The sequence below is a fragment of the Rhineura floridana genome, chromosome 17 (assembly GCF_030035675.1).
Source record: "Rhineura floridana isolate rRhiFlo1 chromosome 17, rRhiFlo1.hap2, whole genome shotgun sequence".
Taxonomy (NCBI): Eukaryota; Metazoa; Chordata; class Lepidosauria; order Squamata; family Rhineuridae; genus Rhineura; species Rhineura floridana.
This window is the reverse complement of record NC_084496.1, coordinates 21,620,065-21,637,033: the sequence shown is the minus strand read 5'-3', so window position 1 is coordinate 21,637,033 and position 16,969 is coordinate 21,620,065. Positions and strand designations below refer to the sequence as shown.

At 46.1% G+C, this 16,969-nt stretch overlaps 1 protein-coding gene and 1 pseudogene across 1 annotated transcript; one reads left to right on the top strand and one right to left on the bottom strand.

The window, feature by feature from the left end:
* The first annotated feature begins 2,612 nt into the window (after nucleotides 1-2,612).
* LOC133372128 (red-sensitive opsin) lies at nucleotides 2,613-6,302 on the top strand. The gene is made up of 6 exons (XM_061600452.1): nucleotides 2,613-2,736; nucleotides 3,194-3,490; nucleotides 3,963-4,131; nucleotides 4,902-5,067; nucleotides 5,726-5,965; nucleotides 6,186-6,302. The coding sequence occupies exons 1-6, from the start codon at nucleotides 2,628-2,630 to the stop codon at nucleotides 6,300-6,302; spliced, it is 1,098 nt and encodes a 365-aa protein (XP_061456436.1). The 5' UTR covers nucleotides 2,613-2,627.
* Nucleotides 6,303-9,596: 3,294 nt separating this feature from the next.
* On the bottom strand, nucleotides 9,597-15,820 carry LOC133372078 (testis-specific protein TEX28-like; annotated as a pseudogene).
* Between the last annotated feature and the right edge of the window lie 1,149 nt (nucleotides 15,821-16,969).

The following is a 16,969-nucleotide window of genomic DNA, read 5'->3' as shown; positions in this document are numbered from 1 at the left end:
GACAGGAAAGAGGGCCTTCTCAGGTGTGAACCCCAAACGTGGAACACCCTTCCAGGGATGCCCGTCCAACAGCAAATCTGGTGTCTTTCTATTGTTAAGCAAAGGCGTTTTTATTTGTCCAGGCCTCCCAGCATATCATTCTCAACATTAGTCTTAATCTGGTGACTTTAATTCCTTTTTGCTGGCTTGTTGCTCTGCTCTATTTATTTATTTCATTTATATACATATGTATTGTGTGTTTTTCCCTCTGCTGTGCGTGTCTTAAGTCTATACTGCATATGGTGTTTATGGTCTGTGGAGCAACTAAACTAAAATTACTACTACATTTATCCTGCCTTTCCCTCAAGGAGCTCAAAAATGGGCTTCTCTCCCTTCCCATTTTACTCTCATAATAACCCTGTGAGGTAGGTTAGACTTAGAGGCAGTGACTGGCAGAAGGTCATATCCAGTGAGCTTCATGCCTAAGTGGGAATCTGAACCCTCGTCTCCCAGGTCCCAGTCCAGCACTCTAAGCACTACACACACTGGATCTCTAGTAAGTATTTGTATCTGCATCCTTTTGGGAGTTGTCTTTTGACTTTGTAAGCCACTGCAAGAGCTTGCTAGCCAAAGGATGGCATATACATCTAATAAACAAGCAAGCAAAATGTATGACTAAAACAGATTACCAATAGTACCCTGTCACTGGCCATGGTGGGTGTTGGCTTTGTATTGACCAATCTGATTGTTAGGAGGGTGTCACTGAAGAATGAACACTGGGCTTATTTCATGTGCAAAACCAGGTAGTCAGGAAGTAGGCCCTATATTACAGGGTAATTGTTTCCAAACTCCCCCCCCGACCACTTTAAAATTTCCAAGAGTCTTGGTGTACCACTTCATGTTTTTTCCTGCCTGTTGTAGCAAATGTAATGGGCTGTACTAGATGTTGCATGATTTTTACTTATATTTTGATTGCCTCTTTTATTTCTTATATATTGTATTTTATTGTATTACAATTTGAATTCCACAGAATTCACACTGAAAGCGGTCTTCACAGACATGCCATGGACCACCTGAATGAAGCTCGCGGGCTACTGGTGGTCCATGGACCACAGTTTGAGAACCCCTGTTATAGGGTATGTGAACTCTGATGTGACCAGGGACCAGGGTACAACATATTCAAAGTGTAGCACCACATATATGATTAGGTTGCATCTGTGAGTAGGCAGAATGGTGTTCACCATACATTGTTGGCACCAGAGGATATCAAGATGGGGAGATGCTGAGGGCCAGAAGTAGGCAGGGCCCCCACTGAGGAGCCCTGAGCAGTGGTACAGTTAGGTACGTTTGACTCTGGACTCAGTGGTCTTACAGGGAGGGGGCTCTTCAGATGCTATACTGTATGTACCTTCAAATGGTTTTACAGGGGGGGCCTTGTTTAGATAGTAATGCATATTATGTCACTGATTTAAAACTGTGGTAATCCAGCTCTGCTGTGTTTTGGGACCTTTCTGCTCATTCTGCAGTTGCACCCTGGAACTCAGTTCTGAAGTTGTTCCCTGAAGGATCTGAGGAAGATGAACAAAGGTATTTATTTCCTCTTTAGTTCCAATCAGCTGTGTGTCACTCAATAGCAATACTAGTACAGAGAATGATAAAGTTGTGAGATGGAAGGTGACATTTAAAAACAAACATTTTGGCATGCGGCTTGTGCTTGCTTGATGGCAGAGGACTCTTAGTTTGTTCTCCTGCCCTCCTCTATACCTTGCTGGCACAGAAGCCCAGAAATCCTTAAGCTGGCCCTGGGACCCCACAACAGTTATTGGCCCATGGTGTGTTTTGCCCTATGCCAAGCATTAAATTGCTAGGGGTGTGCTTATTCAGTTGCATGATGACTATTTGGGCATCATGTGAATGGGTACAGGGTGGAGGGCAATGTGAATGAAGTCAACATATCAAGTCCATCGAAAAATGTGCTTGTTATTCTATATAAGAAGGCTTGGAGGGGTTGTTTTTTGGCCTTGGCACAGGACAGGCTGTTCTGAGGTGTATTGTTTTGTGGCACAATGATCTGTGAGTCCATGGTGGGCTGGAACTCTGGCTTCATGACAGACAGCCATCTCTGGCTGTAGGAAAATTGGGCCAAAACATTATTTGGCCTAGTTAAAAAAATGGGCCATTAGGAAATTGCAAGGAGGGACCATTCTGAGAGGGATTGGCTGAGCTCTTTTGACTCTCTAATCACCCTTCCATGCTCATCCCTCACCTGAAGTGTCCAGCAAATACACCCATGGTGACGCCGGATACGCATGAGTCTTTCATGCCATGGCAAACGGGGAGGGGGAAGGAGGAAAATGAGATAGGGAAGGGTCCAAATCACAGCCCAATTAGGGGATAAAATGTTTAGGGGCTTTGGGGATCTTGTTCTCCAAGCCGGGGGCTTAATCCACCTGGGGGGATGGGTATATAAATGAGTATAGCCTTGGACGCTGGCACAATCAGGCAGTTGGGAGAGACTGAGTGGTAGCAAGGGAAAGAGGGCCAAAAAGAAAGCATCTAGGGGGAAAGCAAAAGCCAAAGTGAGGTAGTCGGACAGGGCAGCAAACAACAAGGGCAGGTGGAAGGTGGGAAAAAAGGCAGCAAAGGCCATGACAGAAGCCTGGGATGTGGCTGCATTTGCTGCCCGCCGGCTCAATGACGATGATGAAACCACTAGAGACAGTGTGTTTATTTACACCAACAGCAACAATACTCGTGGTGAGCCCAGCTGTGGTATCAGAAATCAGGGTAGCAAGCTAATGTTGGGGATTGGACATGGGGGTTCACTGGGGTGAGGTTGAACCTTGCTAGAGCAGGGGAAGCAGCAAGAGGGATGAGTACTCCAGTTGGTTACGACTCTGATCACAAAGGTCTAGGGAGCAGGTGTGAGAGAAATGAGGTTTTCCAGAGGTTTCTGGAAAAGGTTCTGGAAAGATCTTTGGGAATTGGCGGGGAAAGGTCCTCAGATGGTGCAAGTGTGGGTCTTAGTGTGCAAAACAGAGAGAGATGCAAAGTCATCCGTTTTCCTGGTGGATGAACTGAAGTGGAAGGGAAGGGTCATTAAGAAATATAGGACGATGCCTTTTCTTGCTTTGGTAGAGTAGGTTCCTGATGGATTCACTCATGAAGCTGGCTGGGATCCCTCTAACGCCTAACCTTTTTCCTCCTTTGTCAGGCCCTTTTGAAGGTCCAAACTATCACATTGCACCACGATGGGTCTACAACATCACATCTCTCTGGATGATCTTTGTGGTCATTGCCTCAGTCTTCACCAATGGTTTGGTATTGGTGGCCACTGCCAAATTTAAGAAGCTACGGCATCCACTCAACTGGATTCTGGTGAACTTGGCAGTAGCTGATCTGGGTGAGACAGTTAATGCCAGCACCATCAGCGTCATCAACCAGATCTTTGGCTATTTCATCCTTGGCCATCCCATGTGTGTGGTGGAAGGATATACAGTGTCTGCTTGTGGTAAGAGGCTGCTGAATTACTTATGTACCATATTTTCTGCTTCACCCATGTTCCCTCCATTCCCTTCCCCATGTCATTCCGCCTAGATTTGATTATACATTTACCCCCATGTAATTGCATTCCACAGTCTTGTTGTCTTCCAAGATCACCACCTTCCTTCAACCATGTTTCTCCTTGTCAGGAATTTATAGGGAGGAAGGAGTGTCAGCCCCCTCATCCCTGGCTGTCTCCCTCATCTGACTTTTATGCATTCTAGAACTCACTAGCTATAGTGTCTAGCAAGGGTCTCAGTAGAACAGTTTGGTCTGCAACATCCTCAACTGCTATTTTACACTCCCATTTTAGTGGCTGAAAAAGCCAGGTAATGGGAGATTAATTGGGAAGGTCCCAAAGTCCCAATCTAGATGTCTCTCTTGGATCCATGCTCCCCTCCTTGTGACAGCTGCTCCCTCTGCTCCTCCCCCCCCAACAGGCATCACAGCTCTCTGGTCTTTGGCCATTATCTCCTGGGAGCGCTGGGTTGTTGTCTGCAAGCCTTTTGGAAATGTCAAGTTTGATGCCAAATTGGCCATGGTTGGTATTGTCTTCTCCTGGGTGTGGTCTTGTTCCTGGACAGCACCACCCATCTTTGGCTGGAGTAGGTGAGTGTGAGGAGGGATTTGGACAGGAAGCAGCAATGGAGAGAAGAGAGTAATGTAAGTGTATGGACATGCAAGGAAGGGCTGATGATAGGGAGGGGGAAGTTAGGCCCTATTCTGTTTCTTTCAACTGTTCTGTATTAGCAGGACAAGCTTCACAAGCTATGCCAAAGCAACACAGAACTGTTGTTCAAGCTGGGCAGTGATCACAAGGGAAGAATAGTTTAGGTCAGTCTTTCCCAACTAGTGGGCCACCAGATGTTGTTGGACCACAACTCCCATCAGCCTCAGCCAGCATTGCCAATGGTCAGGAAAGATGGGAGTTGTGGTCCAACAACATCTGGTGGCCCACTAGTTGGGAAAGGCTGGTTTAAGTCATGGATCTCCTTACTGTGTGAGAAAAACTGTCTCTTTTACAATCCATAAAACATTAGATGTAGTTTTGGCATCTGGGGAGAGGATTATTTTAATGGGGCTGTGAAGGTTGAGTAAGAAATCAACTCAGGGTGTTTAGTTCAAGCTCTTCCTCAGACACTGAGCATTTAAGGATGAAGCTTAAAACAGTTTTGTGTCAATCACTTTGTCATGTGAATGTCAAACCTACATCGGTCAGAAAGTTCATTCATATCACAAATGCTACTGCTCTGCTTTTTTCTTTTGAACTGTCCTGACAAAGGACAGTTGTTAATAAAAATAGTGATGGAAGAGGTTCAAATGTGATTTAAGTCTTGTGTGTGAAAATGATCTTCCTCTCTCCCCTCCCCATCCTCTAGGTACTGGCCGCATGGTCTGAAGACATCGTGTGGTCCAGATGTATTCAGTGGCAGTGATGACCCTGGTGTTCAGTCTTACATGATTGTGCTCATGATCACCTGCTGCTTCATCCCACTGAGTGTCATCATTCTCTGCTACCTTCAAGTGTGGCTGGCTATCCATGCAGTGAGCATCCACACTACACTATGATTCCACCTCCTAGTTTGAATCTGCATGTCTTCACTCTCCCTCAGGCTCAGTAAATAATTTCACACAGAAATCTTCACCCTCTATTCTGTCCGCTTTCTTTCTGAAACTGCATCTCTCCCAAAGTGAAACTATCATACCTCTGGAATTACTATGTGGGATCCCACTAACAATTGTTAATTCTCTGTCATGCCCTCGTTTTACCACTGGCACCCTGGATGCCTCTTCTTCCACAATGGAAACCCCTTGGTAACAATGCAGCTCAAAGTAGGGCATTCACTCTGTAGCTGCATGCCTAGCAAGATCCCACAAATACAGTGGGGTTTTAATTTGTGTAGCAGGCTCCACCACACCTGACCCTGTTTAGTTTCTTGGTGTCCCCCTACTAGCCAGATCTAGTGGGGATGCCCAGATTTCTTCCCTTTTCCTCAGCTTGCATTACTTTGCTTGTGAGAAGATACCCTGATTTAAACATGCATGGATATAGCCTCCCATGAGGTCTCTCCCCCCTTGTTTTACCTAGCCCAGGTTTGTTGCCAGAATTCCACAATCAAGGCAGGCTGAGGCCTTCTCTCCCCTGTTCTATGTGTGGGAATAATCTACACACCATCTTTAACTCCACCTCCCTCTTGCACAGATTGCTGCCCAGCAGAAAGAGTCAGAATCTACACAGAAAGCTGAGAGGGAAGTGTCAAGGATGGTGGTGGTCATGATCCTTGCCTATTGCTTCTGCTGGGGACCATACACATTCTTTGCCTGTTTTGCTGCTGCCAACCCAGGATATGTCTTCCACCCCCTTGCAGCTGCCCTACCTGCCTATTTTGCAAAGAGCGCCACCATGTACAATCCTATTATCTATGTCTTCATGAACAGACAGGTAATTTTCTATATTCCAAAATGGACAATTAGAGGCTAGCCAAAAGATATTGAGTACTGAAAACCAGAGAGTTGTAAGGGTTGGGATTTATGGACAGAAGACCACATGGGGGATGAATGGCCTTGTGTATTATGTTGTATAAGCACATGCTGGAGGACTGCAGAACTAGCCACCAGTTCTGATTAACTTCCCACCCTCTCTCTTCTTTTGTCCCTGGCAGTTCCGTAACTGCATATTGCAACTCTTTGGCAAGAAGGTAGATGATGGCTCTGAAGTCTCCTCCACCTCCCGTACTGAGGTCTCCTCTGTCTCTAACTCTTCTGTATCACCATCATAAGAGCGCCCTGCCTGGATGGACACCAAGACAGGACTCTGCCTCCCAGGAGAGCCTCAGTGACTGAGAGAGCCTCCTCTTCCTTCTGTGCTGTATGGATTCTCTTTGAGCATATGAAATACTGACCTGTCATCTCTGCAGATCCTCTCCTTTGAACTGTGCCCCTGCTATTTCTCCTATGGTTTGGGAAATGTTTCTGCTTTTCTCTAAGAATTGTTTTTGGATGGAAGTGAAGGATGCAGAATTCCATGCTCAAATATCTTATCTTCCTGTACCTTTCCTGGGACATCAGCAGTTGCTTGGGCACTCCTTCCCCTCAGCTGTGATCCTTAACTAGTCTCCCGCTTGTCACCCTGTCTTCCAGGAGGGGGCAGAACAAAGGGGGTTCCCTTTTGGGAGCATATAGCTTTTGTAAAGCAAGTAAAGCCTGGCGCCGACACTATCATCTTTTCGGCGCCAGGTTAAAACCTTTCTCTTCTCTGAGGCATTTTAATTCCTGTTAATTGTAAATTATTATATTTTGATTTTAGACTGTACAGTTTTGTGTACAGTTTTGTGTTATTTTTATTGTATTTTTAATGTTCACCGCCCAGAGAGCTGTTGCTAGTCGGGCGGTATATAAGCTTAATTAAATAAATAAAATAAATTTATTCAAGGCCCTTCCAGCACTGAAACTGCCCTAGAGTCCAGCACACCCATTCCTGTGGAGGGATGGACTGACAGATGTGTCCTAAGTTAGCCAACATTTTGTCCATGCAGGGTCTATTCTGATGCTTTGCCCCTCATACAGCATTTTCACTGGTACCTAGGAGGATTAGTCCATGGGGAGGGGGAGGCAAGTGAATAAAGTTTGTCCTCCAAGGTGTGCCTCAACAAGATTGGATGTATTCTAGCTCTGTCTAGGAGCAGATGTAATTCTGCTGTGAGGCTGAACCACTGAGAATCTACATGAGCCACCTTGAACATCACAGTGGCTTAGTGCTTCTCCCCAGCATGGCTCCACTGGAATCATTCTGTACATAGTGTTTGATACTAAAACCTATTGCGTCCCAGGAACATCCAGCTAGAAATGCAATAGGAAATTTTTTTAAAAAATTGCAGCAGCAAGAGTGAGCTAGAGAATAAATTTTTAACTTCTGTATAAAAGTTTTTATCCTACAAACCATACAGCAAAACAATGCTGTTTGCTCATCAGTGTTTGCTGTGCATCCCCATGCATTGGGGGGTGCATTAGTTGCCAGAGTAATGACTGTAGACTGGGTGGAGAGAGAGGTGTAGTTTTCATTGCTTGCAAATGCATACTGACAGACATGAGGCACGGTGAAGTGCTTACCTCAGGCAGGAGGGTTTTTGGAATTATTAGGAGTGGAAGAATGGGAGAGAATCATATCTAACCCACGGGGCACAATCCAGTGGGAAGCTCTACAGTACAAATCATATTGACATGAACAGGAGCTGTAAATGAAAAACACTGCCATAGAGAGTGCCTTTTGTTATTTAGGGTGTAATAGGGTACAAAATGGATTTTCTACCTCAGGTCTGTCAAGTTCCATTTCTTTTCTTTCATATCTAACTCAGTTAACACAACCTTTGTGTGCCCTCTCTCTCCCCCTCTCCTATGATGAATCTCCTAGCTTAGCATGGACACTGACACCCACCCGTGCCCCAAACACCTTGTAGGTTTTCTATCCATCTTGGGTGTTGGTATCCAGAGTGAGGCTTGTCACATGGCTAATGGCTTTTCAATTAACTAACATGTGTAGCTTGGCATAGCCATTGGGAGAACCCGGCAAATGGGAAAGCACAGAGGGATAGGCTCTTAGTTTTTTAATGAATAAATAAACAAATAAATAAGTAAATAAGCATCAGCAGTAGGGAGTGTTGGAAAGCACTAGGATGGATTTATTTATTTTATTTATTTATTTATTGTACTTTTAGACCGCCCTATAGCGACGAGCTCTCAGGGCGGTGTACAACAGAATAAAACCACACTAAAATACAGGTAAGTGTGGGCACAATACAAGAATAAAAACATTTTAAAAGCAAGGTGAAAACAAAAATCAAAATAAGATTACAATTAAGATTAAATTAAGATTAAAATTAAAATTAAAATGCCTGGGCAAAGAGGTAGGTCTTTACCTGGTGCCGAAAAGATAACAAAGAAGGCGCCAGGCGTATCTCGTCAGGGAGGGCATTCCATAGTTCGGGGGCCACCACTGAGAAGGCCCTAGATCTAGTTATTGCTCTCCGGGCCTCCCTATGAGTTGGAACCCGGAGAAGGGCCTTCGACGTCGAGCGTAGCGAACGGGTAGGTACATAGCGGGAGAGGCGTTCCACCAGGTATTGCGGTACGATGCCATTAAGGGCTTTATAGGTAAGAACCAACACTTTGAATCTGGCCTGGAAACATATTGGTAGCCAGTGCAGTTGGGCCAGGACAGGTGTTATATGGTCAGATTTTTTAGTCCAAGTAAGAACTCTGGCCGCAGCATTCTGCACCAGCTGAAGTTTCCGAACTGTCTTCAAAGGTAACCCAACGTAGAGTGCATTACAGTAGTCCAATCTAGAGGTTACCAGAGCATGGATAACTGTGGCGAGGTTCTCCCTGTCCAGATAGGGTCGTAGTTGGGCTACCAGCCGAAGCTGGTAGAACGCATTCCGTGCCACCGAGGCTACCTGAGCCTCCAGTGACAGGAGCGGATCTAATAAGACCCCCAAACTACGGACCTGCTCCTTTAGGGGGAGTGTAACCCCATCTAGGGCAGGTCGGACATCAACTATCTGGGCAGAGAGCTCCCCCACCAACAGCATCTCAGTCTTGTCAGGATTGAGTCTCAGTTTATTAGCTCTCATCCAGTCCATTATCGCGGCCAGGCAGTGGTTTAGTACATCAACAGCCTCACCTGAAGAAGATGAAAAGGAGAAGTAGAGCTGCGTATCATCAGCATATTGCTGGAAACGCACTCCAAATCTCCTTATGACATCACCCAGCGGCTTCATATAGATATTAAAAAGCATGGGGGACAGAACCGAACGCTGCGGGACCCCATATTGGAGTACCCAGGGATTCAAGTAATGCTCCCCAAGCACCAACTTCTGGAGATGATTCTCGAGGTAGGAGCACAGCCACTGCCAAGCAGTGCCTCCAACTCCCAAATCCGCAAGTCGCCGCAGAAGGATACCATGGTCGATGGTATCAAAAGCTGCTGAGAGATCAAGGAGAACCAACAGAGTTACATTCCCTCTGTCTTTCTCCCGACAGAGGTTTGGAGATCTGTGTGCTATTTTGTTCTCTGGCTACCAAGCTGGGGGAAGCCATGTTCTCCATTCCAGTTGGGTAATGACAGGCAAGTAGTTCCAGGCAGCACTTATGAAGATGATCACAAACAGAGTGGTTAGGGCACGCCAGCGAGTGCGCAGTAGAGGAAGGGCACAAGCTGAAACAGTGGAGACACACACCAAGAGAATAGTGGCAACGGTCAGCAGCAGGAACATGTATTTTTGTTCACCTTGTTGTAAGCCGCCTTGAGCACAATTTTACGTGGAAAGGCGGCATAAAAATAAAATGATGATGATGATGATGATGATGAGCTGCCCATAGAGTTTATATACACTGGCCTGGGGCAGCTCCATTGCCTCCTGTTGCTGGGTCTGCTGCTGCATTTCCGGTTTGGCCAGCCGGGTCTGGTAGGAGTCCAGTACCTCCTGGCAAAGAGACAAGGAGAAAGTACAAAGTCAGTATCAGCCAGTCCTTATATAGACCAAGCTGCATAATCCACACACAAAGGAGAGGTATCAACAGGCTCAGGGGAACCTCAAGGTCTGCAGAAGTAGTACACAAAAAGGTTTGGTGAAAACAAAGGGTGGGGGAACCTGCAAAATTGCCCAGTGGAACTAAGCATGCTCAGCAGCCATGAAATGTTTACTCAAGAGTTTTTTTGGGGTAGAAAATATAAAACTGCTGGAAGGGGAAATGGAATGGAATATCCTGAACAGGAGCATACCACACTGAATCATTTTATTACAGGCCCCACAATTCATCTGCTAATGGCATTTCAACCCGTGCAAGAGAAATACATGTCAATAATGAGCTTTTCAGCATACGAATCATGGAACCATCCACTGGTCAATTGCTATAGCTTGAATCAATCTAACATCCCTTGGGTATCACTCTACAAAAAGCTTCATAGCAGTGCCCCTCCCTCTAACAGAGCATTCTAAGGTATATACACTAATTAATATTAACTTGAATCCTCTGAAGCTTTCTGACATCCTACAATCACCATAAGATGACATTCCCCCAGAAATGCACTGATATTTGCCATATTCCTCATGGGCTCAACAACCACACATTCTGTCATGGCCAGTAACATAAAGCCTACTCCATTGCCCTACCCCCTGCCCTTCGTAATGACACCATGCATCTTGGGCTTCTAGATATGGGGGTTCCCTTACCCAGATGTCCCGGGATATCTCGTAAGACTGGTAGACCATCTTCTTAGTGCAGGCCAGGTCATGTTTGAGGTTGGTGATCTCGTTGAGATTTATCTGTATCACGTCATTTACCTGCACTTCCAGATGAAAATATAGAAATATAATAAATAAATAAATAAAATAAAATACCTGAAGAAGAGTGGCACAGTCAAGTCGGGCTGAGTGAGGTTCTACAGTCTGATCCTGTGTCCCACATTTCCCCTTTTCTTCTCCCTCCCCCTCCCGTCCCCAAAGCCAACTGGCTGATCTTATTACAGACTGAAATTCAAGCACTGCTGGTAAATGGGTTATGGCTGAGCTGGCTCTGCTTCCTCATTTGGCACTTCCAATGACAAGACATAGATAAGCAGGTTCGTCCTGAGGAAGGAGAAGAGAGAGGGCCACGGGTGCCTAACAGCATGAAGGGCACCAAACAGCACGAGGGAAACAACAGGGCACTGAACGAGGAGTGGAATCATCTGTTAATCTAAGTTCTCTCAGAGTCTCACTTTTCTCATCTTAAATTTGTGTTTTCTTTAAGTCTTGAAAATTCTTCAGCATTTTAGTGCAAATTTCTCCTTATAAATACATTTTTGTTTTGACTAATGTACACATTTTTGCAAGCAATTTATCCTAATATGCATTTTTGCATGTCATTTTCACCAATATATTCATTTTGCGCACACGTTGCTTAATTGGAGAGCTGCGTCGCAAAATTCAGATAAGTGGAAATTTGGAAGGATGGCTGTGTTTTGGTTCTCATTGTTTTGGAAAGTGCAAATTTGATAAATTTGGCTTTAAATGTGAACTGAATCAAATCCCCCCCCGAGGGATCTAAGAATAGTGAGAAATAATACTTGTGGGTGTTCATGAGGATCAGGTCCTAGGAGGGCATGTGACCAGGCCAGTTTAGCCCCAAGGATTGATACTGGAGGAGATGTGATCCTGTCTGTGTTGAATTAACTGTTATGGTATGTATTCGTTGAACAGTTACCAGCCAGTTTGTGCTCACTGCTGAAGTGGAATTGTCTGAGAATGGGGTGGGGGTGGGTTATTAGAAAAACAGAGCTCAAAACAAATGCTTCTGTAGCATTGCAAACCTTGCTTCCTTCTGGCTTTATAAGTGAAATGTCAGATGTGCATACTAGCAGACCAAATGGTAGCTCAGCTATCAGTCTTGCCCTTCATCCCATGAGTCAGATGGGCAGTCTTTTTTATTTTAAAAGTGTTTGCATGAACAGTTATCTTTTTATTCATTGCCTTCTTGATTTAAAAAAAATGCAAATCTGCTGTGAGGACTGGTGAAGGTAGAAGGGCTACCAATGACATCACAGTTACCAACCTATTAGTAGTGTGTTTCTGCTTCAACCTTGCCAACTGCCCCCCACCCCAGCTTGACCCTAGAAGAAAATAGGTATGTTTGCATTTACTGCAGTGAATGAGCTTTCAGAGTGCCCATTGCTCTAAAATGTGTCATTCTGTGTGCTCTTCTATGGAGGCTGAGTCTGTCTTCTCTGACTTTCAGAATTCTCTCATTGCTAAGAACATGATAGCTGTTCCTTTTTCTCCTGACAAGAAAAGCAGTATCTTGGTTCCAGAGCTTGGAAACGTTACTTTTTTGAACTACAACTCCCATCAGCCCCAGCCAGCATGGCCACTGGATTGGGCTGATGGGAGTTGTAGTTCAAAAAAGTAACTTTTCCAAGCTCTGCTTGGTTCCCATATATGGTAAATGTAGCATGAAAAACATGGAGGAAATCAGAAGGAACAGGGTAGCTAGCTATATCCTCTACCAAGGTATAGGTATAGGATTAGCGCTGTGGGGGAAATGGACTTGATTCTGTGTCTCTGCCTCTGCCTCTCTGTGTGAATCAGTGCTGGCTCCAGGTTTTGGGGAGCCCATTGACAAAACTCTAGGGCCCACACGCTTGCCCTCTCCCTCTGTGTCCAATCTGTGCAACCATCCAGAGGAAGATGCTCCACCTCCTTGCTTTTGTCACTGAAAGCATGCTTGGAGGGGGCAAGATGCACAAGCAGCAATAGCAAGCAGGAGCAGGTGCTCCAGAGAGTGAGGGCCAGAGTGTAGCCCCCTGCGGGGGTGTGGACCTCAACAGGTGAACAACAAGGCCTGCTCCTTGTATGAACGCAGATGGAGGAGGGAATGTGGCACACAGTTCAACAAAGAGTCCCTGTATCCAGTAACAGAACACTGGATTCTGGCACTGAGGGCACAGCACTGAAGATCCTGGGCCACAGGCTCTGAACCTGGGAGACAGGGCATAGGGGAGAAGGAGACAGGATACCAAGAAGCATCAAACCTGGGGATGGGGTGTCAGGAGATGGGATACAGGAGCCAACTGTTCTCAAGAATGCAGGTGCCCACCTCTTTTCCTCCTGCAGCAGTTCCATCATCTGCTGTTTGTTAGCCTTCCATGCATCACTTGTGCCACTGATCCTCCAAGGCCTTGTGATCTTCTCGAAGCTCAAGCAGCTGGGACTTCACCTCCTGCACTCTCTGACTGCTCTCCTCCTCAAGGATTTGCTTTGGGACAGCCTCCAGAAAAGCCCCGTTTTCCTTGCTCTCTGAAATGGAAGGGAGGTTAATTTCCTCAACAGTGCAAGTTTCTGTAGTGCGGATCCTGGGTATGCTGAAGAAAACCTGATGGGATATGCTGTTTCTGTCAGTGGCGAGCTGCTGCTGGGGAGTGGTGGCATTGCTGCTGCTGCTTTCCTGACTTGTCAGAACTCTTTGTTCTAACTTCCTCAGCTGGGTTAAGGAATCCTGTAGGCGCTGTTCTAGTTGGGCAATATTGGCTGAGGAGCGCTGGTTGATACGTTCAAAGGCCTGGCGGATGGAGGGTGCTTTCTCTCGGTCAGCCTTGCTCACCAGCTCCACATAGCATGAGGTATTGTCATCCCGATTGGCTTTCTCTACCCGCAGTTGTTCAGATAAGTGGAATATGCGGTGGCGCAGAACATCCTTCGGGTTGCGGCTGCTTAACTGGAAACTGGTGGAAGCAACAGAGGCGCTGCGGACCCTACCGGACTCCACCTGCCACAGGGATGGAGTGGGAAGACGATAAGAGAAAGAGGTGGTAATCGGCTATCCCAGAATGCCATGATTCATGCTGCGTCCCCATTTGGTATATAACAATGCACTGGATTATACTTGTCTTGAGCTATCTTAGAATGCACTCTGGAATGACCAATACTGCCCTTTTGATCTATCCCACAAAGTGCTATGCTGTGCTTCCTCCTAGGACTGTTAGTATTTTCCTTTTTAATTATAAGTTTAAGAGAACGATTAAAAATAAGCATGGCAATAAGTATTTGAAGGTACATGATATTGCCACAGTGTTGGAAGACAGAGCTGGGGTCCCAATCCCGGGGAGCTGGATCCTGGAGAGTTGGGAGAAGAGTATTCGGATGGATGGCAGAGGGAAGGGGGAGGAACTTCCCCCCTTTGGAGCGAAGACGAAACAGAGGAACTGCCAGTGATAAGGTCGCTTAGCAACGGGGAGCCTGAGCCCTCCCTGGACATTCTCACGCCTCCCCCTCTTTCAGGCTCAGAGCAAGAGGGGGAAGAGGGAGGGCTGCTCACAGCCGAAAAGCGGGGAGGCAGTTTACCATCAGCCCCTCCCCTATCCCCCATCCTGGAATCGGAAACTTCAGAAGAGGAGGGGGTGATGCTTCCCCCCTCACCGCGCACACGCAGACAGCTGAAAAGACAGGAGAGAAGGGGGGGAAGGCGGGCAGTACCTGAGGGGCAGTTAAGGAGGAGTGAAAGATTGCGCGCCCGTTTGGCCCCTTCTTAAAGAACAGGCGGGAAGAAGTCCCTTGCTCTGTCAACTTTCTCCCAATGCCGCAGGACCTGTATCCCTGTATTGCTTCATGAGAAAACGCAGTCTTTGTTTGGACATTACCCTAATAAAACACGAATTAACTACCACCGCTGGTCTGGTTCCTGAGTCACATCCTGGGCCTGACACACAGTCACTTGGAGATGGAGCAAAAGCCTGGAGTGCTGAGTAAGGGCCAGTTGCCCTGATGAGCTCTCCTGTAGACTGAACTATGACAGCCCTGTCATTCAGAAAGTTCAGCGGCAACGCTTGCTGACTCCTTGATCCAAGCTAAACCGGACTAATATCACAGTTCCTAATGGAATTATAGCTTTGAGCCCTATTTACCATCTTCCACTCTCACTGCCTGCCTCTCCCCACTAGAGGATTAGGCATTAATTAGTTCCTGACTAGTATGATCTCAACATTTATTATTTTATTAATTTATTTTATTTTTTTAATTTATATCCTGCCCTTCCTCCCAGTAGGAGCCCAGGGCAAGATTTGATCTTCATGAGGAGTTATAGAGGTTCAGCTTAAAGTCTCTCACTTCTTCACCAGGGACAGCAGCAGGTGGTGATGGCAGATTAACCTTCAACTGCTTTTCTACTGCCTGGCTGCCTTCACTGTCTTCTGGGGCACTTCCCACCTGCCTCACCCACTGCTGTCTTCCAAAGGGTCCCTTGGAAAGGGAGAGAAAGGCATGGAGAGTGCGGCTGTGTGCATGTTGCTGTCCCTGTGGGACAAGGACATGGGCAAAGATCCCTTGAAAGGGCCCATATTTGGGGAGGGATCCAGATTTAGTGACTGGCTGTGGGGGCAGTGCTTGAGGGGCAGAATCTTTCTTTGGTCCCATCAGACTTTGACGATAAAGCATGAAAGAGCAATGCTCCCTGCCTTCTCTTGTGATGGGTCTCTGTGGAAAGTTCCTTTGCAAAGAGGGTTCCCTGACATCACAATGACATCACAAAGCTTTCTCCCCTAAAGCCATGGCAGGTGCTGCTCCCAGTACCAGTAGCCACAAATAGTGGGAGGTTACTGCTTGGAACCTGGGTTTGGGCTTTTAAAAGTCTCCCCAAGAGAATCACATGTCCAGGGGAAAATCAGAGATTGTGTGTTTTGGTCACTCACTGAACTGGGAGGCTGATTCGTAGAGACTTCTGCCTGCTGAAAGGATTCTCCCTTGGGTGTGTTGTAGAGGTCCACCATGGGTGCTGTATGGAGAGAGGCACGTACATCAAAGAGCAATTAATCTCATTCATCACCCAAGGTAAGTGCAAAAAATATCTGCAGCTGCTCGCAACCTCTGAAATGTGAACAAGCTCAGTCTTCTTAATACAGGAGTGGTGAACCTATGGCCTTCCAGATGTTGTGGGCATCAAGCCCCATCAGCCCCAGCCCACATGGCCAATGGTCAGGGGTGATGGGAGTTTAATCCAACAACATCTGGAGGGCCACAGGTTCCCCATCCCTGCCTTCATATAATGCAGCTTAGTCTTCCCACTAATTAACATGATGGGGCCCAATCCACCTGAGCAGGTAATGGAGCCATCAGATGACCACTATGCAGCCAGCGTGGCATCCACCCATTCATGTAGAACTGCTTGCCACGTGGCAAAATTGTATTTATGTGTTTATTTCATTTAAGAATTCCTTTCCAAATCAATTTAACAATAAAAACACCCAACAATGAAAATCTGTTCAAATATATTTTCTAGGTCAAACATATAAAGACTGGGACAAAAATCTCCACTTAAAAAGCTATTTGGAAGAGGAAGGTCTTCAATAAGCACTAAAAGACAATAAAGACAGTGTCTGTCTAGTTGGAGGGAGTTCCAAAGAATAAGTGCTGCGGTCCAGGGCTGTGGAGTCGGTATGCCAGACCTTTCGACTCCGACTCCTCTATTTTTCTACTGTCCAACTCCGACTCCTTCATAAATGGCAAATGTACGTTAACTAGTAATAACACATTTACTGTAGTAAAATGGTAGCACAAGGCATTTCATTACCACCACGTGAATCCAGAATCTCTGTCTGAAGACTCAAGCTATCAACAAACTCCCACCCACTCAACAAAGTCATCTTCAATATCCCCAATAGGTTGTTTCAGTCCCAAACTAGAATTTTGTTCATGGGCATAGCTCCTGGCTCCATCTCCAGAGAGTTTTGGCTGGACCAAAATGGGAAAAGCAAGGGTGCCACTTTAGATAACAGTTCCAGAGGTCTTTAAAATATACAGCAAGCTTATCCTGTAATAGTTTTAAAAATATTTTCAGTGATCTCACAAACGATTCCCATTCAGGCAGTGACCAGACCCCAGGCTTACTTTCAGTTCAGGTTGTTGCATCATGTGATCTC